At 41.2% G+C, this 27,947-nt stretch overlaps 1 protein-coding gene across 2 annotated transcripts in view; it reads left to right on the top strand.

Annotated features, from left to right (window-relative positions):
* The window catches only part of CALCOCO2 (calcium binding and coiled-coil domain 2), a 28,242-nt gene extending 7,639 nt beyond the window's left edge, over nucleotides 1–20,603 (top strand). For both annotated transcript variants that reach the window (XM_020997342.2, XM_020997343.2), the window contains exons 2-13: nucleotides 1,196–1,385; nucleotides 7,853–7,955; nucleotides 8,204–8,337; nucleotides 9,262–9,387; nucleotides 10,536–10,663; nucleotides 11,311–11,401; nucleotides 11,953–12,075; nucleotides 12,359–12,445; nucleotides 15,307–15,402; nucleotides 17,551–17,686; nucleotides 18,711–18,739; nucleotides 19,604–20,603. In XM_020997342.2, coding sequence (XP_020853001.1) covers nucleotides 1,206–1,385; nucleotides 7,853–7,955; nucleotides 8,204–8,337; nucleotides 9,262–9,387; nucleotides 10,536–10,663; nucleotides 11,311–11,401; nucleotides 11,953–12,075; nucleotides 12,359–12,445; nucleotides 15,307–15,402; nucleotides 17,551–17,686; nucleotides 18,711–18,739; nucleotides 19,604–19,777 — 1,407 coding nt within the window. In that variant the 5' untranslated portion in view covers nucleotides 1,196–1,205 and the 3' untranslated portion in view covers nucleotides 19,778–20,603. The remainder of the gene's footprint in view (nucleotides 1–1,195; nucleotides 1,386–7,852; nucleotides 7,956–8,203; nucleotides 8,338–9,261; nucleotides 9,388–10,535; nucleotides 10,664–11,310; nucleotides 11,402–11,952; nucleotides 12,076–12,358; nucleotides 12,446–15,306; nucleotides 15,403–17,550; nucleotides 17,687–18,710; nucleotides 18,740–19,603) is intronic.
* Nucleotides 20,604–27,947: the final 7,344 nt, after the last annotated feature.

Raw genomic sequence — 27,947 nt, 5'->3', positions numbered from 1 at the left:
TATCTTAAGACCACTGAGAGACGATAATCATATAGGCTGTGGTTTATCCACAGGGAACTAGTTCTAACCTCATCCTGAATGTGGCTTTCCCTCACAGAAAAGCAGATCTGAGATTAAAGTTGAGGATGTGGGTTTACCCATTACACAGAAGAGACACTAGGTCCCATCATTCCTTGTTTGCTAAAGCCGAGAACAGAAGACAATTTATCCCTTGAAATTCATCATACCTGATCCTCTTCTTACCAAAACTAAACAACAAAAAAAAAGTTTTATTGAAATACAGAAAAGGCCCTATAGCCTTTGTATCAGATAAGACCAGGAAATAGGCTAGGTGGGGCTGACTGTTAACTCTACACTTAGCAGTGACTCTTAGTTGTTGACACCCTTTGTGGCAGGTTGCCTTGTTCCAACATGTGATTTTTATAAGGAATGACATGATTTTTGCATGCGTGGGATTGTAGCCTCAATCCAGTTCAACAAATATTTATTGAGTCCCTACAATGTACAAGTCACTGTGTTGTGCTGCTTGGTAAAGAATTGGAGGAATTTTAATTTTCACTTCAGGGTATAACTTGGTTGAAAGTCAACTGAGTGGTTGAGGTGTGGGAAGCTTTATAATAATATATATATTCACTCTTCAAGTTTTATGTAATGCTTTTATTTACAAAACACTTGTCTCATCTGTTATCCACCTTTTATCTGTGGCACAAGGCAAGGAAGCTGAATCCCAGCAGAGGAGGCCCAGTACATTTGGAGAAGAGAGCTGGCCATGGCAAGATGGTTGAAAATAATAGGACCTTTAGCAAGAAACACAAATAAGCAGGCTAGCTTTGAAAGGAGCATCTTTTCTTTCCTTTTATTTTAAAACCTACAACTCATAATAGATAGTAGCAATTTTACATAGAATCCTTCATATATGAAATATATGAAAATGTTCATTTTCTTTCCTTTTTTAAGTTCAGGATTTTTTTAAAAAGAAAGAAAATAGTAGCAGGTTTCCTTTGGCAGTGGAAATCATGAGTGAAATGACCTAAACTGAAACAGGAAAACGGTTGTGTTCCACATAATTTTCAGGCTTGTACTTTCTGGACTCACCTCAGATGTGTACAGAATGTTCCCTGGGTGAGAGCCCAGATTTCTCTCATTGCAGCCAGCCACTGACTAATATCTTACCATACCCCTCATTCCCTGACAGGACCCCCACCATGGAAGAGACAGGCGAGGAGCCCCCCACATCAGCTGTCCTGCTGAATCATTGCCATTTCTCTCAGATCATCTTTAACAACGTGGAGAAGTTTTACATCCCTGGGGGAGACATCACATGTCATTACACCCTCACCCAGCATTTCATTCCTCGCCGAAAGGACTGGGTTGGCATCTTTAGGGTAAGAGATTAGAACTTTTAAGCTCACAAACTATAGTTGAGTCTCACTTATTCCTGTGTGTTACTTACTTTGTGGATTTTTTTTTCCAAGCAGCCAAATTTTTCAAATCCTAGACTGGATTCCTCTTATCTGCTAATACAAACTTATTTCATTATTGGCCTGAGCCATACCAATACAGGATATTTTGTTGTCCCAAAATAGCACAAATGCATTCAGGTGTTTTTTTAAATTATTTTCTCTTTTGAATTTTCTACTCCTCCCTTCCATCCCTCTGTTTTCTTGCTTTTCCTATGCTAACCTAATAGAGAATTCAGTGTGTCAGTTAATACTAGTATAGATGACATTGCTTCTTTGATGTCATTTCTCTGTCTTTATTACTTCTGAAATAAAGCTCCTAGTTATTTGAAATTTCATAGTGTCATAGAGCTAGAAGGAGGAGGTAACCTGGTACAGGCCCTTGCCTCTAACCCAAGTCTTTGCCTAAATCACCCAAAACAGATTTTCTTTACTCCTTTTTTGTTTTTAAAGAGATCTCCAAGGATGGGGAAGTCATGATTTCCTTTGGCAACCTTTCCTGTTGTTTAATCACCCTGATAGTCAAGGAGAGACACTGTTAATTTTTTATGACAGGCACCCACCCATCAGTACTCTCGCTGGCAAATTTGTATATTTCAGAGATGAACAATAAAGGTCAAATCTATGTTATTTACACTGCATAGTTGCCAATAGTAGTGACCTTTGGTTTGACGTCTGTATGTTATATGCCTTTGTGCTGATGCTGCTCCTCCTGAAACTAGACACTGTTCCTGATTGCACAGTGAGAGAGGAGTTGTTACTTCTTTGAGTGCAAGCATGCACACATATACATGCACACAGATGCACACCCCTCTCCTTAAAAAAACAAAACAAAATACCCAACTTCTTTTCTTCAGTCCTTTAGTCGTTTGGAATACTAAGCTCATTGATGGAGTGAACCCAGAGATAGTAAGACTGGTATCCCTTTAGGCAGATATAGCCAAAATAGCACTAGCCTCTTTAGTGGTACCTTCTGAGGCTGTAAGGTTTTGAGCCTTCAGTGTAATGTGGTTTTTCTGAGCCTTGACTGTCATTTTAGGACCTCTCCTAAGTGTTTGCTGTCTCAAAAACAAGGGGCAGAGGTAAAGTTTTGCTCCATTTTTCATCCTTTTGTGTAATGGTACCATAATTCAAACTAGGATAATTTTTAAAAATTACTTGATTAGTATTGGAATGCATTTTGTGATTTTATTTTGTAGCAAGAAACATTTTGAAACTTCTGATTGCTTAGACCAGGGGTGGGGAACCTGAGGCCACAGATTAGACTAATATGGAAAATGGTTGTGTTTTGTGAACATATACTACCAACTGATAGTGAAAATGTTATTAGGAAAGATATTTGAAACCAGGAGTCTTACCTTTGTAAAAAATAGCCAAAACCCAATAAACCAAAGAAACCCCCACCATAATGTATCTGCATCTGGGATACTGCATATAATTTCAGTAAAGAAATAAGGACACTACAAAAAGTCCAGGGAAGAACGGTGAAAGTGGGTTGGGGGATGGAACGACTTAAGTGTAAGGACAGATTACTCAGACACAAGACAGGGAGCTTTGTCTGGAAAGAGATGAAGGTTGAAGGGGAGGGCAGCAGTATTTCTACAGCCATATTGAGGTTTTTGACATTTGTCATTGCTTATTGAGAGGCAAGATGGTAGCTAGTTCTGGGTTCTGATCCTAGTTGTATATCTAAAGACAAGCCACTTAATTCCTCTGAGACTCAGCTTCCTTATCTGTAAAATGGCATTGGTAATATTTGCAGTGCTTACCTCACAGGGTTGTTATGAAAGATGTGCTAGGCACACCATAAAGCACTATACAAATGTGAGAAGTTTTAGGGTGTTAAATTATGAATGGTACTCTTTTGCCTGGACTTATACCAGATTTACAAAATATTATTGGTGCTGTCGAAATGTGAAGGAAAATTCTTGATATAGAAAGTAATAATTATGTGATAGATTGGTATTGTGAAAAAATATTTAGACAAGAATCAGGAGGTCTGGATTATAGCTTTGTCACTAATTAGCTAGAACTAATTTACTGACTTGGACAAGTCAGTTAATTTCTGCCACCTTAGTTTCCTCAACTGTTTTTACCAGAAGGGTTAGTTGGTCCATGTGATCCACCGCATCCATTTTAGCTCTGTGATTCCATGAAGTTGGACTTTTTATCCTGAAAGTTGGTAGAGATGGAAATCTAGACATTTTTGAATGATTCAAATAGATGAGTTAATTTATAATAGATCCGTGTCTTGTTATTAAAGGAGGTTAGGGATAAACTCATGAAGTGCTATTTACCGTAAAAAGTCTTTGCCATAAGATTTCCCTCTGAGCCACTGTTGGATCTCTGGTTTGAATTAGTGTGGTGTTTTTATTAATCCACATGGGTGAAGCTCATATGGTGGGCATAATGGGACTCAAAATAGATAATTGAGACTTGACTGTACCTCAGAGTTTTATCCTTAGTTTCTGGCTTCTAAGGATTTCTCTGTATGAATTCTTTTATTCTCTGAGGCAGCATGTGAGAATTGTTGTGGTAGGAACCATTTGACAAATAGGGAACCCCACAAGCCAGCAATGGAGTTGATACTAGCTCTCAGATCTCCCCATTTGAAATCCCTGTTCATTCCCCTGTTACTGTTTCCTGAACTAGGCTTCTTTTTTTAGCCACTCGACAATGGCTAAATCCCCAAGAGAAGGAAGCAGACTTGTTTTAGAGGTAGTCACAAAGTGGTAGCATAGAGGCCAGAGATCTTCCTCCTAGGTCTACCCCAGTGAAGAAACAAACCATCACACATAGGCATCACACACAAATAAAAATAGTCCCTCTGTTTGGAGGCAGCCGGAATTCTGAGGCCTTCCAACATGGTATTTTGGACACAGGGTATTAAGGAACTGCAGGACATGAATGAGGACTCTATAAAATCTCAGTTTTTGTGGACCTCCTCAGGTTGTGATGTCTCCTACTTACTTATAACAACTGGGGTGTATGCTAATTAGACACTAAAACACACCCTAGTGTGTTCTGTAAGGTTTTCAATGAGGCCTTTTCAACTCTACTTTAGCTTTTTAATAAAGTTGTATGTATTTTTAGTTTTCCCTCCCCCCACTGGGCCTGGGCAGTTTCAAAATATAGCAAATGAGCCAATTTTCTTTCTTATTTTCTGCTTCTACAATCTCTCTGAAGGTGCTGTGTGAATTCTTGTCCTTTCTCTGACATGCTGTTCTTCCACAGCTGATTTGGGTGGGTCTTTTACCTTTTGGGTGCCTGTTCAGTTCTTCCTTTTCTACCTAAATGAGTCTTCTGCCATGGGATGTTTTATTTCCATCAGTCTTGGAAGGCCTTTTATAGTCATTGAATTATAGTCATACAGTGAAAAAGAAGCAAATAGGTGTCTGACAGCTCCCAGGCGAAGCCACACAAGCACTGACGTGGACAAAGATGTACAAGATAAACTTTGTTGATGATGGATCCATGACCTCCTGGGGTGGGCAGGGAGGGGGAGTGTCTTCCCTCCACTTGTGTAGACTAAAACCCATTTGTGACTTCTGATCTCTGCCGACCTTATCACCCATGACCCTGCCATAACTCCACGTGCAGGAGGGCCTCCTTTTGATCCTGTGCCATTGCACAAGGTACCATTGTAGTGCCCATGGTTGTTCATCTGTTACCCCTTGTTCTTCCTACTTGGTCTGGCCCAGAGTGCTGGATACAAAGTTGGAGGACCTAGGTTCAAATCCCAGCCCTGCCATTTGGTACATATGTCACCTTGGGAAAGTCACTTCATCTGCTTGGGCCTCAGTTTCCTCATCTATAAAATGAGGGAGTTTGACCAGATGATTTCTTCAGTCCTTTCTAGCTCTAAATCTACAATTCTTTTATGGACATATATCTCTGATAATTTTTTTTGTCTAATTACTTAATATTTAATTTATTTAATATTATTTAATTTTTTGGAGACTAGTTTATCATTTGTAATATACTGCAGCCTACCTACAGGTACCATGTCTTTCCCCATTATGTTTAGGATGACCTTAATTTTGATTGTGGTGATTGTGGTATCTGAGGATTTGAAGCCAGAAAGTCTTACCAGCAGAATATTGGAGTTCAAAAGATGGAGTTTTGTTGCAGGGAACAGATTAGACTCAGTGATGCCAGTGGAACCACCACACTGGGACTCCCGTCACAGTCCTGTGTACTTAAATGAGAAAGTAAACATGTTATTAAAAGAAATAAAGGCAGGAAGACCAAAACAGGCACATGTGGAAGGCTTCTTTGTTGGCTGTAGCAGTTTAGATGGCACTGAGGAATTTCTCAAGATATTTAAAAGAGGGAGCCATTGGGAAAACATCCTCAGACGCCCTGCAAAGGGAAGTTGAGGGGATATCAGTAACTACCAAGTCATACTTTCTCATTGCCACAAAATCTTCAGGAGAATAAGAGTTAATGTGCATACCAAGGTCATCTAATGAACATTTGAGAAGGGCACCTGGAAGGTTTTCATGAGTGATGTTACAAAGCTAGTGAATGTTGGAGGCTGGATTTATACTCAGGTCTTCCTGACTGTAGGCCGTGTGTTCTACCCAGTGTGCTAGTGGGTGGTGTTAGGGTCTTTAATACACATGGACCTCTACTTCCCCAAAGGAATTGGCGTGGTGTGTTTCATATCTCTTCTTTAGTTTATTTGTTATTTTTATACAGTCACATCATGATGCTCTCAGTTTTATTTACTTCACATTAGCTCATGTAAGGTTTTCTGTATTTCATTTTATTCTTCATGAATAATTTCTTAGGGTACAATAATATTCCATTATATTGGTATACTACAATTTATTTAGCCACTTCTGTTATTTGACATATATACTTTTTACTGTTACGCATAAAGTTGCTTGTTTAACCTTTTTCCACCCTTTTTCTGACATAGTTAAGATATCTTAGCAATGAGATCACTGGGTCAATGTGATCAGTTTTATACCTTTTATTTTGTATCACTAGGTTGCTTGATTTCCCAAATGATTGCACCAATTCAGTTTTACTAGCAATGCAATAATAATGTGATTGGTTTTCCCACAGTCCTACCAGTAGTGAATTTTGTCATTTTTAAACTTTTTGCCTATTTGATGCATGCAAGATAACATATAAGAAGGTGTTTAATTTTGACTGACTTCAGAGAGTTTGATTAATTTTAAGTGATTATTACAAGTCATTTAGTATGTCTTCATGAGCTGCTTGTTCATGTCTGTTTTTTAAGTTTTATTGATATCTTTTAATTTTATATCACATTTTCAGATATGCTTCCTTCAAGTTCCCTCCCCAGTGGACTTTTCCTTTGTTTGTTCATATCTTTTGACCATTACCCATCTATTAAGAAGTAGGTGTTAGCCTCAAATTCACATCAGATTTTTATAGATTCTGGATGTCATCTGATTTTTACCAAGTGCATTTACTATAAAGATTTTCTTTTCCCTATCCATTTCTTTAATTTTTATCTTGAATACATTTTATTTTTACATAATAAATTTCATCTCTTGTATCCATTAATTTGTGACATTTATGTGATAAATTAGAATTTTTAGTCTTTCTACAGTTGGGATAAAGGTATTATTTTTCTCACTTTTTATAGTGGTGTACTTAAAAAAAATTTATTTACTTTTTTTTTTTAGTTTACAGCATTCACTTTTAGAAGATTTTTGAGTTCCAAAATTTTTTCTCCCTCCCTTCCCCTCCTTCCCAAGACAGTAAGCAATCTGATTTAGGCTATCATTTAGGTACAATCATATTAAACATATTTTCCGCATTAGTCATGTTGTAAAAGAAGAATTAGAACCAAAGGGAAAACCATGAGAAAGAAGAGACAAACAAAAATAGTATGCTTTGATCTACATTCAGACTCCATAGTTCTTTCTCTGACTGTGGATAGCATTTTCCATCATCAGTCTTTTGGAATTGTATTCGATCTTTGTATTTCTGAGAAGAGCTAAGTCTATCAAAGTAGATTATCACACAGTATTGCTGTTGCTGTGTACAATGTTCTCTTGGTTGTGCTCACTTCATGGTATATTTTTGTATTTAGATCATGGATCCACTTAGAATTTGTATCCATATATAGTAGGAGAAACAGATCTAATCCCATTTTTCACCATCTCCAATTTTCCCAGTAATTGTTATTGAATCATTATTCTTTCCTGAGTGTTTTAGAATCCTGAGTTTATCAAGCCATCATGCAACATTTTTGTTATAGTTATCCATGCATCTGTCTTATTTGTCTTACTATAAGGATAAGAATTGTGTCTTATCTAAACTTTGTAGCCCTCTCAACCTCTGTCACGGTGCTCTGTACCTAGCAAGCAAATGTTTGCTAAATTGCTTTTATCATTCCTTTGTCACTCCAGGTAGGATGGAAGACAACCCGAGAATATTACACCTTTATGTGGGCTGTTATGCCTGCTGACTTCAACAATAAATCGTCCTTGCAACAACAAGTGCAGTTTAAAGGTAAGAAGCAGTGCTAAGAGTCTGCCCCTTTCCAGTAGGTCCTTCCCCTGTTCTCGTGGCCTTAGAAAAAACCTCTCTTAACCATAAGGACATCTAGGTCAACTCAGCAGAGCTCTAGCTATAACCATAGCTAACCTTGCTTCCTTTGATTCAAGTTTCTATGTTAAATTTCCATGGAGGACACAGGTTCAGGTTTTCCTGGCTACAGAGTTTTTTAGATACACATATATATATGACTGTCTTTTCAGCTTACTACCTACCCAAAGATGATGAGTATTATCAGTTCTGCTATGTGGATCAGGATGGTGTTGTCCGGGGGGCCAGTGTCCCTTTCCAGTTCCGTCCAGAAAGTGAGGAGGACATCTTGGTGGTCACCACTCAGGTATGCATATTCATCCTTCTTCCTCCATGCTTCCTTCTCCCCCTACCCCCAATTCTGCTCAGGTTAAGAGAAACATTTCCAATGTGGAATTAGGAGTTGGAAAAATTATCTTTGTGGGCTATAGCCATTCACTTGGCCATACAGTTTATTACTAAATCCTGGGGCAGAGCCCACATACATTTTTTTGGAGTACTGAATAGATAATGCTGAGGAAATACAAAAGACAATGGCCCCTGCCCTCAGAGACTGCCTAGTCTAGTTGGGGAGCCCAGATTGAAATAACTTAAGAACAGTGACAACATATATAATAGCTGATATTTACCTTGTCTGAAATTAATTTACTGAGCAATCCTCACATCTGTGTGTGTGTGCTTTATATTCCCAAGTGGATTGTGAGTCCTTTTGAGGGCTAAAATGGTTTATTCTATTTACATTTATAATTCTTAGCTGTTAGCGTATTGCCTGTATTCAATATATATGTGTTGACTGATGTAAAATATTTAATACAAACAGTATAACTACTAAAGAGATAGAGATGATTATTCAGAATTAAATGAGATTAATTATAGTAGGCTGTTTGGGGAAGATGAATTTTGAGGCAGGTGAGAGGCATGGATTGGTTGATAAAATAAGGGAGGACACTTAGTATATAGGAAATAACATTGGCCAATATCTGTGCCTGGGAACATGATACTCTCTAGGATTGTTAATAATTATCTACCCAGAATGTCTTTCATCTCCTGGAATATGAATGATACACAGAAAATAAGAATGCTTTGTTGGATTTAACTCTCCATTTCACTGAGGTATGATCAGTAGTGGAGAAGGCAGAGTGAATCTCAGTCAGAAGTAATCTACATCATCTCTTGCTAATTAGAATTCTGTTGTTTTCCATTTTGGACCTAAGCAGATGTTGTTTTTTAGGGAGAGGTGGAGGAGATTGAGCAGCTCAACAAGGAACTTCGCCAACAGAATCAGGAATTGAAAGACAACTGTATTAGTCTCCAGAAACAGAATTCAGACATGCATGCTGAACTCCAAAAAACTCAGGTATGGTGGCTCCAATGAGAGCAACTTTGAGCTCCATTTCTAGCAGGCATGTGAATTTATCTTTTCCCCGTGGCCTGTGTGTAAAACAATTCTTCTTGCATCAGAAGATCTAAGTGAACCCTATCATTTTACAATGACTGAAGTATGGCAGGCAGCTGAAGGGGGAGAAGGCTCAGATAATCTGCGTAGTTTGTTAGCGTGTGCTAAGCCATTACAAGTTGATTAAAATTTGGGGATTAGTATAGAATATAAATCAGTGTGTAAACCCAGACTGCATTAGTATGTAAAAGTACTTAAAATTAGTACTTAAAACAGTATTAACTAACAAATTTCACTCAGATTCTATAAAACTTTGATAATTTCTGAACAAAAGTAGATTATGGGGAGGAAATGTAGAGAAAACAAAGTAAGGAGCAGGAAATTGGAACTGTGAGGAAGAAATGAAGGATATAAAACAAAAGATAAACCCTGGGATCACTGGGTCTTCCTCTCTTCCAATTTTATACATATTTTTTTTACTTCCTTGAACTTTGTTGCTACTGACCTCTCGATCATCTTCTTTCTCCAGGCCTTTTCATAAACCCCCAGTCCGAATTCTATTATAGAACTACTATAACAAGTTATTGGCAATTTTTGCTTCATCTTTCTAGGCCTTTCCTATTCCATAAAATTCCTGAAAGAAATAAAAAATAGTGGTCTTTGATTCCATGTTCCCCATTGAGGTCCTGTAATCATCTCTGTTGCTATGTTTGAAGAGCTAAAGAGCTCTCTTCTCATTTCTCAATTGTGTTCCTCCTTTCATGAATTCCTTTTTACTGCTTCCACCCTGTGGGCTCTTTCTTTGCCTTTTTTTCTTCCGTGTTCTTTGTTCCACCTCAACAAAGTTGCCTTTTGACACATTTGAGAGAAGCTGATCACATCTTGTGGTCTGCATTGTCTGTCCCCTGGAACCACCAAGTTTCCCACTACTACATTCCTCAGGGTGGAATTTTGGAAGAATTTCAGATCTGATGCATTTTGAAGATGAGAGACTGAAAGAGGGCAGAAATGAGATGTACAGAGTTCTCTGATTGAATGCTAATAAACATTGCAAAGATTCCTGGGATTAGGTGGCTTTACTCGTGGCCTTTGTGTGTGTTCCCCTTCAGGAACTGCAGGAGAGACTGGAGTCTCTGACAGAGATCAATAAGACATTGGAGCAGAGGGTCAGTGTCCTGAATGAAGAGAATGAGAGTCTGAAGGTAGAGAAGAGCTGTTGGGAGACAGAACTGCTTCAGTGAGTGCTTTTATGGACCTTTGAGATACTAACAATTCCCTGGTGATCCAGGGAATAGAGATGGGTTAGAAGCCATTGGGAACTAATGCTCTTGAAGTGTAATTATAATAGCTGACATTTATTTGACATTTATTTAAGGCTTACAGATCATTTAATATATCCAGTTTCATTTGATCCTGACAGCAGCTCTGTAAGTTAGGAGCTCGGTGTTATCCCTATTTTATATAGGAGTAAACAGTGTTTCATGCTGAGAAGTATACACAGCTAGTAAATGTGAGAGGTTGGATTCAAACCGTCCCAACTTCACGACTTCTCCCATTCCACCACACTACCGCTCTTAAGAGCATGTTTGTCACCAAAGCAAAGAGGATCTCCTTTCACATGAGGAGCACCAAGATTCTGGATCACAACTCAAGAGTTTGAGAACATGCTTCAGGGATCCCAGCATAACAGTCTGCTAGAATCAGGCAATCAAAACAAGAATGTAGAAGGGATTAGTGGGTTTTTGGGTGCTGGGCAGGGCCAAGGCAAACCTGCCTTTGTTTAAACTGTTCAGGACATCAAGAGGGTATAACTGCTCTCACTTCCCTGAACCCAGTGGATGAGGAACAGGGGCAGATGCTAAAATCAGCCTCTTCATTTCCTAGATTTAAGGTGCAGAACCAGAATGTGGCCTCAGAAAATGAGAAAATGGGTGTCAGGCTGAAGACCACTCTTGATCACCTTGATCAGCTTCAGGTAGGCAGTGATGCAGTTGCCCCTTTTAGCTTGCATGTCTTCTTAGACAACCTCTGTTCTGTCTCTGCTCCTCCCCAGTAACTTAATGATGATGTAGCTCAGGATAATAAGCACTTTTAGACTATATATTTGCTCATTTCAGTCCCTATTTAAGATGTGTGATACTGACTACAGCTGTAGACCCTTCCCTCCAACCTCCTCATGTGATCTATCCTTGAAGGCATTCCCTATGTAGAAAGAAGGGCCAAGCACTGCAGCGAGGTGTTAAATGTGGAGGAGCTGTGCTAGACTCTGTCCATCAAGAGCTAGCATTGAAGGTGGCTTATGGAATCAGTCATACCCATTTGGGAGATATCCACTTAGCATATAAGTGTGTGGAGATAAAGTTGTGTATAAGATGGAATACTGCCCAGAGGTATTTTATTTGAAAGTTTGGAGTCTGCCTTGAGAATACGTATCTTTTGTCCTTATGCTTTTGCTTTACAAAATATCAGTGCTGTTTCACACCGCATCCCTCTACGTTTTTGTCCTGTTGGCCATTTTTGCTATAGGCACAGATTTCAGTACGAGAGAAAGAAATGGAGAAACTGACTCAGGGAGACCGAGACAAAACAGAGCAGTTGGAGCATTTGAAGAAGGAAAATGAACAGCTACTTCTCAGTTTGACTGAACAGGTAGATCTGTGGGGAAGAATAGAAATACACAGATCTGTCTACGCCTTTCTAAATGATGTGCCATTGTGTACATTTCCCCTTCATTATTAGCCTCTTCACCTTCATGTGATTCTGGGGGATGCCAGGGGAGCCCATCTGGAATGTTAGTGTCTCAGTGGGCTTTTTTTTTTCTCCCAGAAGCTTGGAAGGAAGGATCCCCATGGGTCCTATTCACCTATAGCCCCTCCCTCCCCTGCCCCTAGTGATGGTGCTTGGCTTAATTAAGTCTGTAATTTTTGTGCAGAGGGAGCACCAGCAGAAGCTTGAGCAGACTGTGGAGGAGATGAAGCAAAAGGAAACCACATCCACCCGGAAGCACCAGGAACTCATGGCACGTCTGAGTGGTTCTGAGGGAAAGGGCCTGAGAGAAGAGGAGATGGAGATTGTTTTAGGGACATGACGAGGACAACGTTGTCTTTCTGTACAAGTAGGGAAAGAGAGGCTGTTGAAGACAGCAGGGTGGTAAGGGTTTCCTGTAGGAAATAAGTGATGAAGACATTTAGAAAGCTGGCTGTCACCTCATGGTGTATCCTGAACAAGGGGATAGGAATCCTGGGTTCCAGTGCTCTCCACGACCTTGACCTCTGAGGGCCTCAGCTTCTCCACCAAGAAAAAAATGATAATACTTCTTTACTTCCTCCTCACAGAGATGGTATCAGGAGAGACACATTTAATATACTGTATACAAAACTTGTAACTCTTCAAGAGAATGGGGCTGTAGCAATTTCCAGGTAGTGAGAGTGTGTGTGTATACATATGAATGAATGAGAGGCAGCATAATGTAGTGGCTAAGAGCCAGCTTTGGAATTGGGAAAAGCAGGTTTCAAGGCTGACCTCAGTGCCCTGGGCAACTTTTCTGACACAGTAACTTGTGAGTTAGAGAAAGTTAGACTCCTTGGAAATACCCTGCACAGATGAAATCACAGGGCACACACACACACGCATGCATCAAGTCCCAGCTCTGATACATACTTGACAGTGTGACCTTGAGTAAGTCACTTAATCTCTTAGTACCCCGGGCAACTCTCTTAGAATGAGTTGCAGAACCTGCTAATTTGCATTGTTTAGGGGGAAATTCTTCTCCCCATATTCCCTATGCCAATGAAATCGTAAGTCTGGGCTGAAACTATGCAAATATGTAAATATGTATATGTACCTGTAGATCTCTGTACATATACAAATACATATTATATTACAATGCAGTATGGTCCAGCTTTCCCTGACCTTAAATTGGTATGGTAGTATAACATTTATTGGGCAACCATTTGTACTATCCACCTAGGTTAATTGTGAAGGCATTCCTTTGTTAAGATTAAAACACTTTAAAAATGTGAACTCTTATTACATTACCATTATCTGTCATGGGGAATACAACAGGTGTCAGAAGGAATTGTTTGGCAAGCATTGGAAAGATCCTATGCTCTGTGAGCTAGTTTTCTTGCATTTGTAAAATCAGGAGTGGAGGTAGCTGTAATTCTCTCTGATGTGATGTTATGCTTTATATTTGAAAAGATGCATTATTTCATTTATGCGATTACTCCTTCAGCTGACCCAGATGGCATCTTCTCCAAGTTTTATAAGGAGTCCTGGCCATCGAGGCAGTGCACCATTTCACACTTAGCTAGCTAGGCAGGTCCTTGGTTCATACACAGTCTCCTCTGGGGCCCAGACCCTTAAGTCTTACAACCTTGGTAAAGACCTGCCAGAGCTTGTGCTTTACAGTATACAGTATACCCAGTCACCTCCAGGCCACAGTGAGATGTCAGAATAATGAGACTATAAGGGAAGATTCTACTGTATATGGCACAATAAATTATTGAATTAGATTAAGTGGAGCCTACTGTTTTGTGAGGGTAGGTCTTACGATAGCATGCTTCACAGTGCCTGGGTTTCTTTGATTTTCATAGTACATATTTTGGGGCCCACAAGCTCCACCACCTCTTGGGTACCAGCTCCACATCCCTCCCTCCAAGGGGCAGCTAACCCTGGGGGCAATGTATCTTGTCCTTCAGAGACCTAGGGACAAGAAAGCACCAGTGGAGAAGCAGTTAGTGCAGGAAGTGGAGCGGCTGAAGGCGAAGGTAGAGGCTGGGAGAGCCTGTTTCATAGAGAAGTACAAAGAGTGTCAGCGCCTCCATAAACAGATCAGGCAGCTGAAGGCTGCTGTGCTGGTAGGTGACCCAGATGGGTGGGAAGCAGGGGGATAGGCTGTGGGGGTTTTAGACAGCTAAGCCCGGGAGCTGTCCTCTCAGTTGCCGAGTGGAAGGGAATCTAAGGGCTGGGGTGGGAGTGGGGAAAGGAGCACAGTGCATGCATGTATGCATGGCCTCAAGGTCCCCTGAGACCTGCTGGCTCCATCCCCACTAAAGATCTCAGAAAGGGTCCCCGTCATCTTTGGACAAGTTCCTCCACAGACTTAGATGGTATTTTTTCATTTCTGCCTTTTGAGGAAGCGAACGGGGACAGACAGAAGGACAAGAAATGCCAACAGGAGCCTGTGGGGCTGGGGAGCAAGGAGCCTGCAGTCACCCCTGCCATCGGGTAGACCCTTCCCCCTTCCTACCTCAGGGCCAGCCAAAAGCATACAGCAGCTTGGTCACCAGCATTCCAATAAAATCCGTAATAAAAAGGAGAATTAACTTTAGTGTTTTCTGAAGTGTGTGCATGTGTATGTATGTAGGAGGAGGTGGGGAAAGCATAAATAAGAAACCCCTAAGACCCCAGCAGCTATGAGCTAGTTTGTTATACCCTCAGCCATTACACCACCAGACCGAAAAGCAGAAGACTTCAATCCTTTTTCCATCTGTGACCTTAGATAAGGCCCCTAGAGTCACTTGGTAGTCTTAATCCTGGTACTCACTCAGTAGGTAGGCTAAAGTAGACTCATTGCAGTGTGAAAACCCTTGGAATGAGGTGCTTTTTCACCACAAGGATTGTTGTGCTCACAGCTCTCCCAGATTCCCCTTTGGTCAGTTTTAGGGTTCTACCCAACTACCCACTTTGCCTTTTCCTTCCCTCATATCCTGGGCAGCCCAAAGGAGTGGACATTGGGAGCCAACTCATTCTTCCTCATGCCCCAGCCTCAACCGAGAGAGCTAGAGGTTTTTGCTGTGTTGCCACTTCATGTTGCCCATGGGCCCAGTTCCCAAACTGAAACCTATGTTCTTAATCTGATCTCATCTCTCTTGACAGAACCAGATCAGCGACCTGATGAAGAAGCTGGATGAGAGCAAGTTTTTCTATCAGGAGCTACAGAGGGAGAAGACCAAAGTAGAAGGAGAAAAGGATGTAAGGATATAAAAGGACTAGATTCTCCAAATTGGACATGATCAGGGGCCTGTTGGCTGAGGATGAAACAGGAACTTGAAAGTTCTCTGACGCTCATTCTGGCAGAGGATCCTGAAAAGGGGAGAATGTTTTTGTTTTATTTTCTAGTCCAGCCACAGATATTGATCTCTGCATGACACCTGTAGCTTCCTATGGCACATGAGTAGGCACATTGCAGAGAAGTGGTTTCATTTGAAACTAGTCATTTTTAAACTTGAGCTTTACTGGTTTCTTCTCGTCCATTCACTGCCATTATATTGGGGGAGGAAGAGTGTTGGAGTGAAGGGTTGGATTTGGTCATTGGCACTAACTTCATGTGAGCAACTTGCTAATTCCCTGGCTCAGTGTTTCCATTGCCAAGCTGTGCACGGGAAAGACAACAGCTGTGTTGGTGCTAGATACACAGCTGGCTTATATCATCAATGGTTTTTCATTATTCATTTCACCCAAATTTATTGAGCTCCGTTTGGTGGGTTGACAATGGTGTCAAATAAACAAGAAGGGAAATTATTTGCTCTGCCCATCCAAGGCCACAGAATGTAGGATGTATACATGTGAGCGCAGTGTTCATGTTCTGGCTGCTTAGGAACCATTCTTAGGGGCTGTTCTAGTTCCTTCCTCTTTGCAGCTGATCACCTAGTGTCTCTGCAGCCCTTAATTTCTCTAGGCCTCAGTTTCCCTGTCTATAAAATGAAGTGGATTAATACTCTCAGAGATTCCATCAAATTCTAGCAGGCTGTGATCCTGGGCTGTACCTTGAGATTAGAAATATGTTGACCCCTGAATCACAGATAATGCCATTGTGCCTCCGGCGGTTGTCAGTGGCTTTGTGAGGCTCTGATAAGATAAATGGGAAAAGTACTTTGTAAGCCTTAAAGTGCTATATAAATGCCCATTATGAGTATGATGATTAGCCTGTAGTCACCAGGCTTCATTCCCTAAACTTTCTACTTCACTTCTTTAGAACAGTGCAGGGGTGTGCTGGTCATTGTTTAACAAGAAAAATGTATGTACACACACTTGGAAGTTTCACCTCCATTATTGACTCATTAAGTCTGGATAAGCAACAAAAAAGCCATGATTTGTAGATTGCTAGTTTTGAGGTGTAAGTGATCCCATAGAAAATTTAACAGATTAGTTCCAGCACAGGGCTAGTACTTAGGAAAAGGCTTTCATTCTGTTCTCTGTTGGCTTAGACTGTCTGCCACAGCTGCTCCTGAGTTTGGAATCAATGCCTCTTGGCTGAGGGAGCTAGTGATGAAAGCAGGTCATGTGGATCTTAGATTGGAAGGGACATCAAAGGCCATCTATCTGTTCTAGCCTCCTCATTTTATAGATGGGGAAACTGAAGCTTAGGGAAGTTAAGCAGCTTCCCCAGGGTTACAGAGGTATCAAAGATCAAAGGTGGGACCTGAGCCCAGATCCCCCTGGCCTTGGTGGGGGCATTACTCTTCACTGTTGCACAGATGTCCCAAGACTTTGTTAACAAGAAGGGAAATGACATGGTTTTAAGCTGTATTCAGAATGGATCTTAATTAATATCAATCATATGGCGAAGTATGATACACATGGAAACCTAAGGAATATTAGTAATTAAGTCAATAATTTGACAGTTAAAGGTGATAAATAAGAGGAGATGATCTGTCTCAAACTTCCTGTTTTTCCTTTGGCTCTATCCCTATTCCTGTGATTGTTTAAAGATGAGAAAAAAAAGAAAAAGGGAATTTAAGTTTACAATGTGTACAGTGTGCACAAAATTACAAGTGTTATGTAATGGAGATGTTTGAAGCAATAGTGGAAGCAAATTTTCAGTCCTGTACTGGGTATTTAGGTCACAGCATGTTCCTAGGCCACTTGTACTGTTAACAGATTTAGGATGCAAACTTCATTTTTGTGTTTTCATAAGCCGAATAGAATGAGGAAGATATAGCTGAGTTGTTTTTTTTTAAATTACCTAGATTAGAAAATTGTCGTTTACCTGAAGATTTTATTGCTATGGGCTTCCACATGCCAGTGGGTAATTGAGTATAACCCTCCCGTGGTAGCATTGATCAGTTTGTTACTTTGTTGGCTGCTGCCTGTCACTTTGTCCAAATATTCTCTTCGTAGCTCTTGCACAGGGAAAATGAGAGGCTGCTGTGTTATATCTGTGAGGATTCTGATGCTAATCTACTCCCTAACCCTACTCCTGTTCAAGAAGCCCTCGAAGAAAACGCTGGACTCATTTTTGGAAATCCTTATTCTGGTAAGGCCCCTACCACATCATTCCAGTTGGAAATGTTCTGCCTTTGTCCCTGTCCCCCATTAAATCCTTACCCTTCTGCTCATTAAGATAGCAGCCCCGTTGTCAGGATAGACATGGGGAGGATTTGCTTGTTGGGCAGAAGCTGGGGACCCAATAGAAAGACTGCTTGGCAGAAGGTGTTAATTGAGGAATAAATCTGGACCTGGGAGACGCAAATCAGAGCCTTCCGCCCAGAGGCAGCAGACACAAATTGAGTCCCGTGGCTATAGACCCAATGTATAAATCAGAGAAACGTCTTTAGGTAGAAGATATACACTAAGCACCAAAGCTGGGGAAGCTAATTAAGGTTGGGGAACGTGAGGAGAGATGAGCTGTACTGTCCAGTAACAGGCATCTGGGGAAGGGTGGGGGTTGGGGTGATGTAGAGGGGGGAGAGTCACCCAAAGAGTTCTTGGTAAGGGGGGGTATGGCGTTCATTAGACACACAGAGAAAATGGAAGAACTGAGACAAGGATAGAGGCAAATTTGACTTGCCTTTCAGGACTCCTTGGTGAACACGCTTGAAGGGAGGAGAGAGTTTGGTTCTGGTTTATTGGCTCAGCTTTCTTTAGTGCCCCAGAGGGCAGTCTGACAGTGTGCCATTGTCATTATTTTCTAGCCGTATCCAAGTATGTGGAACAGGGGCAATCACAGGGCTGTTTTTCATTTTTTTAAATTGTACCTGATTTGCATAAAATATGTTTGTGTCTGTAAGCTTGTGTAGCCTGGTGTCAGTTTAAGGTGGTTTTGTTATTGGTAGGATATCTCTTTGATTTTCCTTGTTTCCTCCTGCTATTCTGTTTCTTTATGACTGACTCGGATCTCCCACCTCAGAGTTAGTCATATATAGAAGTGTTCAGAGAGAGCTGGAGACACTTGGAGTGGGAATGGGAGGAAGGAAAACACACACAACTCCTGCTAGGTTACAGCTGGAGAAGAGAGCAAAAAATAATTTCTATGAATGACTTCATTTTGTTTTTTCCAGCTACCCAAGATGACCACATTCCCATCCTGGTAAGTATCTGCTTGATGGGCTTCCTCATACTAAATCCTAAAGAGATTATCCCTCCCTGCTCAAGTCCAGTAACCTGATCCTGAGGACCACGGCAGGACTGATTGAATAGTTATTGTTGCCACAGGGGTCAGTGTTCAATTTGGTCGATAGGCAGAACTGAGCCCTCTCCTCTGAAGTGGGTCGGAGACAAAGCTCTTCTACTACCTTTTCTGCTTCATAGAGTTCATCTCCGGAAATTATCTGTTACAGTTAGAGGTGAGGTGAGTGATTTGTTGAAATGGCTTCTTTATTCAGAAGGTGCACTCCATGCATAACTGCTCTGTTCTTCATTGTTGTTGGGGCAGCTAGATGGCACAGTGGACAGAGGCTAAGCCTGAGTCACAGAAACTCTTCTTGAGTTCAAATCTGGCCTCAGATGCTTAGTAGCCATGTGACCCTGGATAAGTCACTTAACCCCATTTGCCTCAGTTCATCTGAGCTGGAGAAGGAGATGACCAGCCACTCCATTATCTTTCCCAAGAAAACCCCAAATGGGGTCACAAAGAGTCAGGCACGACTGAACAGCAGAGCAGTTGTACAGATGTGGCTCAGATTGAATAAAGAGTTCGCCTTCTGAACTAGAAACCATTTCAGTATGTCATTAATCCTAAACATCTCCTGATTGAGAAGAGACAGAATGGTCTGTCAAAGAGGAAGGTTGCGCAGTGAGGTCTGGGACAGGAGATGGGTTTAGTTTTTATACCTTCTTCCAGATCTGAAGCCCGTAGCTATGCTTCTGTTGGGGTAACGCCACTTCTGAACGGGCAACCCCCTACCCCTTGGCTGGCTGAATTTCGGTTGTTGATCTCTCTCCCTTTTCATAGCCATCTATCAAAAACTGCCCCGTCTGCCATGGGGTCTTTCCTGATGACGTGGAGGAAGTCGTCTTCGAGCAGCACTTGCAGACCCATGTCCTGGCCTGTCCATATTGTGATGAGGTCTTCTCAGAGGTTGAGCGGCAGGTGTATGATGACCATGTGTTCTGCCACTCACTTTAAAAAATGTCAGCACTGCTTGGCCCCAGGAAGGGTGGGCCAGAAAGCATCTCATAAGAGTAATGAGTCAAGATTGCTTCTAAACCTGAAACTACTAAATCCACTCAAGTCTTTTCTCTGGGGATGGCGTCCTGACGACCCATCTTTGAGACACTTGTTAACCTTCATCCTTTTGGATCAGTCTCTATTGGCTCAGATAACAGCTCAGGCTTTACTAGCCTGTAGCCTTTCACTTTCTATAAAGACTCAGTGAGCCAGCCCCAAAAAGAGGCTGCCCTGGCTTGGGCACTGAAGTGATTAGCCCTCTCTGTCACCTAACTGCTGTTGAATTAGTCAAGCCAAGATGAAGCCAGCCCAAATGAATTTGTGCTGTTCACAGAGCCCTGTATCTAGAAGTCATTCAAAGGAATGACTGAGAATTTCCATCTGTTCACTAGTTGCTTTGATTGCATCAGTTCCAGGCTTTATTAGTCTAGCCATGTGAAGTGGCTTGCCCCAGCCGCCCTAGCCTCCCCTTTCCTCATAGAAGTAACTTTTTTTCAAGCAAGTAGGGGGGAGTTCTGTGATCTTGAACACAGAAAATTTTCTCACGAGATACCTGCAGCTTCTCTGGCTTATCACTTCTTGATTTTGGTCTTTTTCTATACAAATAGACAACTCTTGCTGTAATGGCCTTTCATAGTGAGTAATTAGAAGCCAGTGGTTTGGAATTGTTTTCCTGAGCAGAAGGTGGGTTCAAATTATTTTGGATAAGCAAGAATAATGGATACTTAATTCTGTTAATCTCTTGATTGCTGAAGACTAATAAAATTCTCATCTATTTCTGTGATTTTGGTGATTTAAGAATACTGAGTTGTGACTTTTGCTCTGGTAGATGTGGGAAAATGGCCCCAAAGGATGCTGGGAGGGAGAAACCTTGTAACTACCCCCACTCATACTCCCACTCCACCCCTATCCTTATTCTACTGAGGGTTCGAGGGATACATACTATAGGAGTGGGAAGAGGATCAAGCATAGCATGACAAATCCCAAGTTTTGTTCATAATCCCATATTCCAGTTTTCAGAGACATAATGAAGAATTTGAGTGCCCTATGTGAGCTCATTGCCAAGCTCCCTTGTCCAAATGCGTAGAATAAAATCATAGGGAAACATCTCCCTACCCTATCCATTCAGCTCTATTAAGTGAGTAATATTGAGTGTCTGCTGTGTGAAGAACCTTGTATAGGCTACTACAAGGTGATAGAAAACAAATACTATTCTTTTGTATAATTGTAAGTTATGTGAGTTCCCATCTAAAAATATGTGGGTTCACTTGGATTGTTTAAATGCTAAGTCAAGCAGCTTGTAAGTAGCTTGGATAGATATCTCTGTAATCTAGATGATCCTTCTCCAAGCAAGACTCCAGTTTCCACATTGAGGGATATTTGGAGAAAAGCTATGGCTAGATGCTTGCTTGCCTATTTCTAAGAAGGGTATCAGGCTAGATTTCTGTCTGTACCCTCAGATATTGCTGTCTGAGGATGCAGTTTTGTTGTAAACAAAAGCCAATCTCCTAATCTCCTGGTTGATGATAATGATTAAGGCAGTTTACACTTAACCAGCTTAGCTCCATATCAAATACTGGTCACAAAGAAAACAATGACAAATTGTGAATAGCTAGTAAACCTGTTATCCAAGCTAACAACAGGAAGAAACTGGAGAAGTTACACACATTAGAACATACCAAAAAATATACAAGAGGTACTGAACTGTTTAAATAAGAGTGAGATGAAACCTCAGCTCAATTGAGACACACTCTTTGAGTGTGAGGTGGCAAGCTGAAAATGGAGGGCCTTCCTTCACATCTGCAGGTTCCATAGCCCCTTCACACGTCTCTCGTAGAGTTTTTTTTTCTTGAGTTTTAAGCAACGTGTCTCTCCTCAACTGTGACCTGAGTTCATGCAGGTACACAGGGTCAACATTTCTCTCTACCAGTTAGGAGACCCATCTCCCTGCAAACTCTGCAACATTCAAAATTCCCAGTTACATCATTTAAAGTACTGGACCTCATTTGAGCTTCACAGCATCACCATACAGTAGGAACTTCAGGTGCTTCTGTTCTTAGATATGTAAAAACAGAGATTGTGATTTAGCCCTCGTGTCAGAGGCAGGATTCAAACCTAGGACTTTCCAGACTGAGTCCAGCCCTCTAGCCAGTTTACCACACTGCCTTTCATTTTACACCTTTTTAGAGGAAGTTGAACACAGCACTTCTTCCTGCTCCAGAGACACTGAGAAAGAGGCTAGTTGGACTCAGAAGAGCCTCAGATTTCATAAAGAAGCCAGACTTGGTGGTGACAAATCTCCAAAGGGAAACCCAGAATAGAGAGGATGGGCATTCAGTGATATTCTTCAGAGGAACCCTTTGCATCAAAGAAGGTGTGTTCTATAATGCAAGTTATCAGTTGGTTCAGGCTCTGCACTTTTCCTTGTCTGCTTTCAGTAAAGATTGCCCCTCTCGTTGGTTTTTATAGTTGACGCAGTGTTCCATATTTACCATTGTTTTCTACCTCCCACATTAAGTCTTATTACATGCCAGGCATTATACTAACAGCTAGGATACAAAGAATGCAACAGCCCCTGCTCTCAAGGACCCCTTGATGTGGAAATTGGAATCTTGCTTGGAGAAGGGTCATCTAGATTACAGGGATATCTATCCAAGCTATTTGCAAGCTGCTTGACTCTTAGCATTTAGACAACCCAAGTGAACCCACATATTTTTGCATAGGAACTCACATGTCTTACAATTAGGCATATGCAAGATATACATACAGAGTGGTTAGATTGGACCTTTAGAGGTAACAACTGGCACTTGGAGGAGATGGGGTTAGAATTGGGCGGTCTCCATATGTTTTTGGGATACACCATGATTATTTTGTTAACATTTCCCTTGAGAAACCTGGGGGCAGCTAGGTGGCGCAGTGGATAGAGCACCAGCCTTGGATTCAGGAGGACCAGAGTTCAAATCCTGCCTCAGACATAACACTAGCTGTGTGACCCTGGGCAAGTCACTTATCCTCATTGCCTAGCCAAAAAGAAAAAAGAAAAACCTGGAAAGACTTACATGAACTGATGATGAGTGAAGTAAGCAGAACCAGAAGAACATTATACACAGTAACAGCAACATTGTGTGATGATCAACTGATTGATTTAGCTCTTCTCAGCAATATAGGATTTAAGACAATTCCAAAAGACTCATGATGGAAAATGCTGTCCACATCCAGAAAAGGAACTATGGAGTCTGAATGCAGATGGAAACATACTTTTTTTTGTTTGTTTCTTCTTTCTCATGGTTTTTCCTTTGGTTCTAATTCTTTCACAACATAATTAATATGGAAATATATTTAATATGATTGTACATGTATAGCCTGTATCAGATTGCACGCCATCTTGGGAAGGGGGGAGTGGAGGGAGGGGAAGAAAATTTAGAACTCAAAATTTTATAGAAGTGAATGTTGAAAACTAAAAACAAAATTTAAAAACCAAAACATTTACCTTGCTAATACAGTTTTTGCTCAAGCTAATTTTCTAAGTATATGTCACCTGGACAGTGGAGGAGGTCAGGAGGCTCACTCTAAAATATGTTGAGCAAGTGAGAAAGTCAGCCTGGAGTTAAAATTATACTGTACATGATTTGCACATAGAAAATTGAGAGCTAAGTTGTACTGTACTGTACACCTGAAGGGTTGAGAGGTTTGGTAAACTCAAGGCCCTAAGACTACTTAGGGTCACAGCTGTGCTACCCACCATTATTAAAAGTGGAGATGGGATCTTCTGAAGGAGCAAGGGTGGCTTGTCTATTTAAGGAAATGAACAAAGATAAACAACCTAAGCCTAAAATTAATCAGACTGACAGTCCTTCACACCCAATAATATCCTGTCCTCCGTATATGTTCCCCCCTTCCTTAGCCAGTTTAGCCCTGTAACGTACACTGCCCTCACTACCCCTTCTCCCCAATCCCATCATTAGTTCATCTCATATTGGATTTCAAATGCATACTGCTACAGCTGAAGCAAGACTGGGGAGCAGGGGAATCCTACAGCTACCTCTGTCCCTGCCACATCAGGGGAGGTAATGTGTCCTGCATCCTCTTCACTACCCATTCCAGAGCTAGTTCTTGGTCATCTGGTCATCTGTATCTGTGGTCTCTGGTTGATAACATTCTCTTCTGCTCTCATCATGGAGATGGATGTAACTAATAAAGCTGGAGGGATGGTCCCCCACTGGTCCACAAATCTCAAGTAATATTAAGGGATCCGGCCTTCTGTGCCTAATGGTATTGCCTTCTGCCAGTAGAATGAAAGTAAATGTGACTCCAGGAGGGAGATAGGCTTCTTGCCTACACAGAGTCAATCAACATTTATTAAATGCCCACTGTGTGCAGACGCATTTGGAAATTTTTTTTTAATGTTTTATAGATTGGTCTCTGCCCTGGGAGAGCTATGAGGCAGTATGGTATAAGTATACTAGACTAGGAGTCTGGAAGATCTGGATGGAAACCCCACCTCTGACACTGTGTGACTGTGGCAAGTCACCTAGACTCTGAGCCTCAGTCTCCTTATCTGTACAATGAGGGAGTTGGGTTTGCTGATCATGATCTCTAAGGACCCTTTTATCTGTAAATTCTATGATCCTATGAGACTAATGAAAAAGACATGGTTTAATTCTCAAAGAGCCTCTCAATCAGATGGGGAAGAGCCAGTCTCTGTTCTCAGGGAGCTTCCAGTGTGATGTGATTCATTCCCTGCCATCTGGGAGCTCATGCTGTCAGAGAGGTTCTAGTCTGTTGATGGTAATGCTCCCGTCATCCAGGACTGATAGGAAGGATACACACAGATGAAATTAAGAATATTGACGAAGCTAGCATATATTGCAAGATAGCATTAGGTACTTAGGAGAATGATCCCTGCCTGAGAAATGTATGCACAAATCAGGAAATAAAAACCCTGTGAAAGTGAATTTTAAGCTATTATTTGGAAAGGTACATAGGGACACTTTGGCAGAGAAGCGTGAGAGGATTTCCTAGGTAGAAAAAAATGCCCTTCTAATGCTCCTTATAAGGAGTTCAAGTCCCTGGGATTTCTCTCAAGTTCTACCCGATTCCTAATTTGCCTTCAGTGCTGACACAGCAAGAAAGAGTTCTAGAGTGGGACTTTCAGTGGGTTCTCTGTGGTTCAAGAATAAAGATTTTAACTAACTGGTTCCTAGAGAGAAGTTGAATCAGCCCCATGTACTCTTTCTGGCTCCTCCTCTAGCCTAAGCTCTAGCAACCAGTTCTGCTTATGCAAACAAGTGTCACCTTTTTACAGGGTCGATATTGTATACTCATCTAATCTATTCATGAGAGGGCCCAACACCTGCTTCCTGGCTCCTCTGCCCCTACTTAGAGGAGATGAACCTACCCTTGTATCCTGAATTCTGCTGCCCCCCAGCCCAATTCGTTAATGATTCCCAATATATCTCCTTGGCCTCCCCTCACCCATGCCATTTTCCCTTCTTTTCCCCCAACCCGTGGCCCAGGCTATTCCGTAGGTAGCATCCACTAATACACTTCAATTCATCCTTCCTGTGATGCCACCACCTCCAGGAAATCTCAATTCATAGTTCCTAACCCAGTGCTGAGCCTATAGTAGCCATTCAAATGCGTATTGAATTGAATCATCTCCAGCCAGCTGGCATGATCAAAGATCCTCTTTCCCCTTAATCCTCAATGCACTTTTATAATTATACAGTCAGTCCTGTAATTATTTGCTTGTGGATTACTTAACTTGGGGCAGATCTTTACCTCTGGGATACCTTCCTCTACTAGCCAGTGAGTGTTTCAAGACTTTTTTTCAAACCATTGTTGTAAATTAGTTATGCTAAAAGCATACAAGTCATCTGACTATCACAATAAGTGAAGCAGAATTAAGCAAAATTGCAAAAAGAAAAAATAAGACACCTCATAACCAAAATAAATTTTTAAAGTTACATGGGCCCCAGCTCCCCCTCATCATTAGCATTAGCTGACTATATTTTTGTTAATTTCTTATATGTCTATGCAATTACATCACACTGAAAGTTCCTTGAGGGCAGAGACAATTTCCCCAATAAAATTGGGAACTCTCTAATATAATCCCTCACCAGACTGGAAATCTCCCCAGGAATAGAGACTTTGCCTCTCCCACCCAACTGCCAGTTGTTGGAAATCTAGGACTTTTTTACTCATTCACCCCAAAATTGGTCTTTGAGCCCTGGAATCCAGTCCAGACTTGTGGACAGACTTGATCCCAAGATCTAAGTAATAAGAAGAAGAAGAACCTTGAAAATCCAGCACAGTACAGGATCTGGAAAAGCTGATCTCTTCTAATCCCCATCTGCCTTTGTAATCCCATCTAAATTATGCCAGCAGGCCCTCAGGGAGAAAAAAAAAATCCCACAGTCTCCCTCAATCACCTGTTAATGGCATGGTAGAATTGTTTTGGATTCCTATGTCGTTGTTCAGTCATGTTCAGCTCTTCATGACCCCATTTTTAGGCTTCTCTTGGTTTGCCATTTCCTTCTCCAGCTCATTTTACAAATGAGGAAACTGAGGCAAACAGGGTTAAGTGACTTGCCCGGGGTCACATAGCTCATATGTGTCTGAGGATGGATTTGAATTCAGGAAGAGAAGTCTTCCTTAATTCTAAGTCCAGCACTCTAATCTGTACCAACTAGCTTCCCTATACCCAGGTTCAAGTTGCAGCCTACCCATTACCAGCGGTGTGGTTTGGAGCAAGTCACTTATCTCTGAGCAAGCTACTTAGATGGCAACTAGGTGACAGAGGAAAACACTCTGAACCTGGAATCCAGAGAACCTGAGTTCAAATCTGGCATCAGACACTTAGTAGTTGTTGTCATACTGGGTAAGTTGCTTAACCTCTGCCTGCCTTAGTTTTTCCATCTGAAAAATGGGGATAATAATAGCACCTCCCTTCCAGGGTTATTATGAGAATAGAATACAATAATATCTATAAAGCACTTCACAAATCTTAAGGTACTATATAAATGCTAGCTATTATTATTATTATTTATCCCTTCTGATCCAGTTTTCTTGTCTATAAAATGGAAGCTAATCTTATTTGTACTACCTACCTCACAGGATTGTTTTGAGAATCATAGGAAATACTATATATGTGAAAATGCTATGTAATGATATCATATGATATGTCCCAAAAGTCTTAGTGCATTTTTGAGGTATTAAAGTTTAAAATTGGACTATGACATTTGGGATATACTATATAAGAGGGATTATCACAATTAATAAAATTATTTTCTCCCTCCCTGCATCTCCTTCTTCCTTCTCCCTTTTCTCTTTCTATCTCTTCTCCCTTAATCTGACAACTTCTCTACAGACTGAGAAGGGGAAACAGTTATTGCTAGGCAATTCCTGCTCCCCCGACCCAGAGGACAGCTATAAATAGAGACCTTTGGAAGTGATGGTGCACCATTTCCTGGCAATAAACTCCGGCAATACCTGACAGGATCTTAAACAGCCCTGGTTCAAGGCCGGCTTTGAAATCTGGGCACTGTCCAGAACTTCTTCACCAGGAGAGAATCACCAGAAAAACCTCTTCAGGTCATCCCATAAAGTCTCCTCCCTCCAGGGAGAACTGTCTCATCCTCTGAGATAGATGAAAACCTTTCTAAAAAAGATGCCACATTTTGTCCCAAAGAGCCCAAGGGCTCTCAGCCATTGGAAAATTATTTTAGCCAGTGTCAATCAGGCCCTGTCAGTACATATTTTTTTCCCCCAATATGTTTTCTTTTTTATGTCAGAATTATTTCTTGATATATCTCTCTTTGGAACCTCCCTGTGCCAAAGTCCACTGGCTCATGCAAGGCAGGGCATTCATCTCCAATAAGGAGAAAGTCCCAGAACAAAAGGCTTTGGGATGGGGTTACACTCATAATGAAGAAAATTTGTACCAATGCCAACTGACAAAGTGGCCACATCTGACAGTGCTACATTATGCTATCCCTAGATTCCCCATCTCTCTACTGACAGGAGGGAACTATGTCTCCTCTTTTTTTTCTGGGACCAAGATTGTTGCAATTAATTAGAATTTGGCAATATCACAGCATGGTTTTTGTTTACATTTTTGCAGTGCTTT

This window comes from Phascolarctos cinereus, unplaced genomic scaffold (assembly GCF_003287225.1).
Source record: "Phascolarctos cinereus isolate Bilbo 61053 unplaced genomic scaffold, phaCin_HiC Scaffold_5;HRSCAF=322, whole genome shotgun sequence".
Classification (NCBI taxonomy): Eukaryota; Metazoa; Chordata; class Mammalia; order Diprotodontia; family Phascolarctidae; genus Phascolarctos; species Phascolarctos cinereus.
Note: the sequence above shows the minus strand (reverse complement) of the source record. Positions and strands in the feature narration are given on the sequence as shown.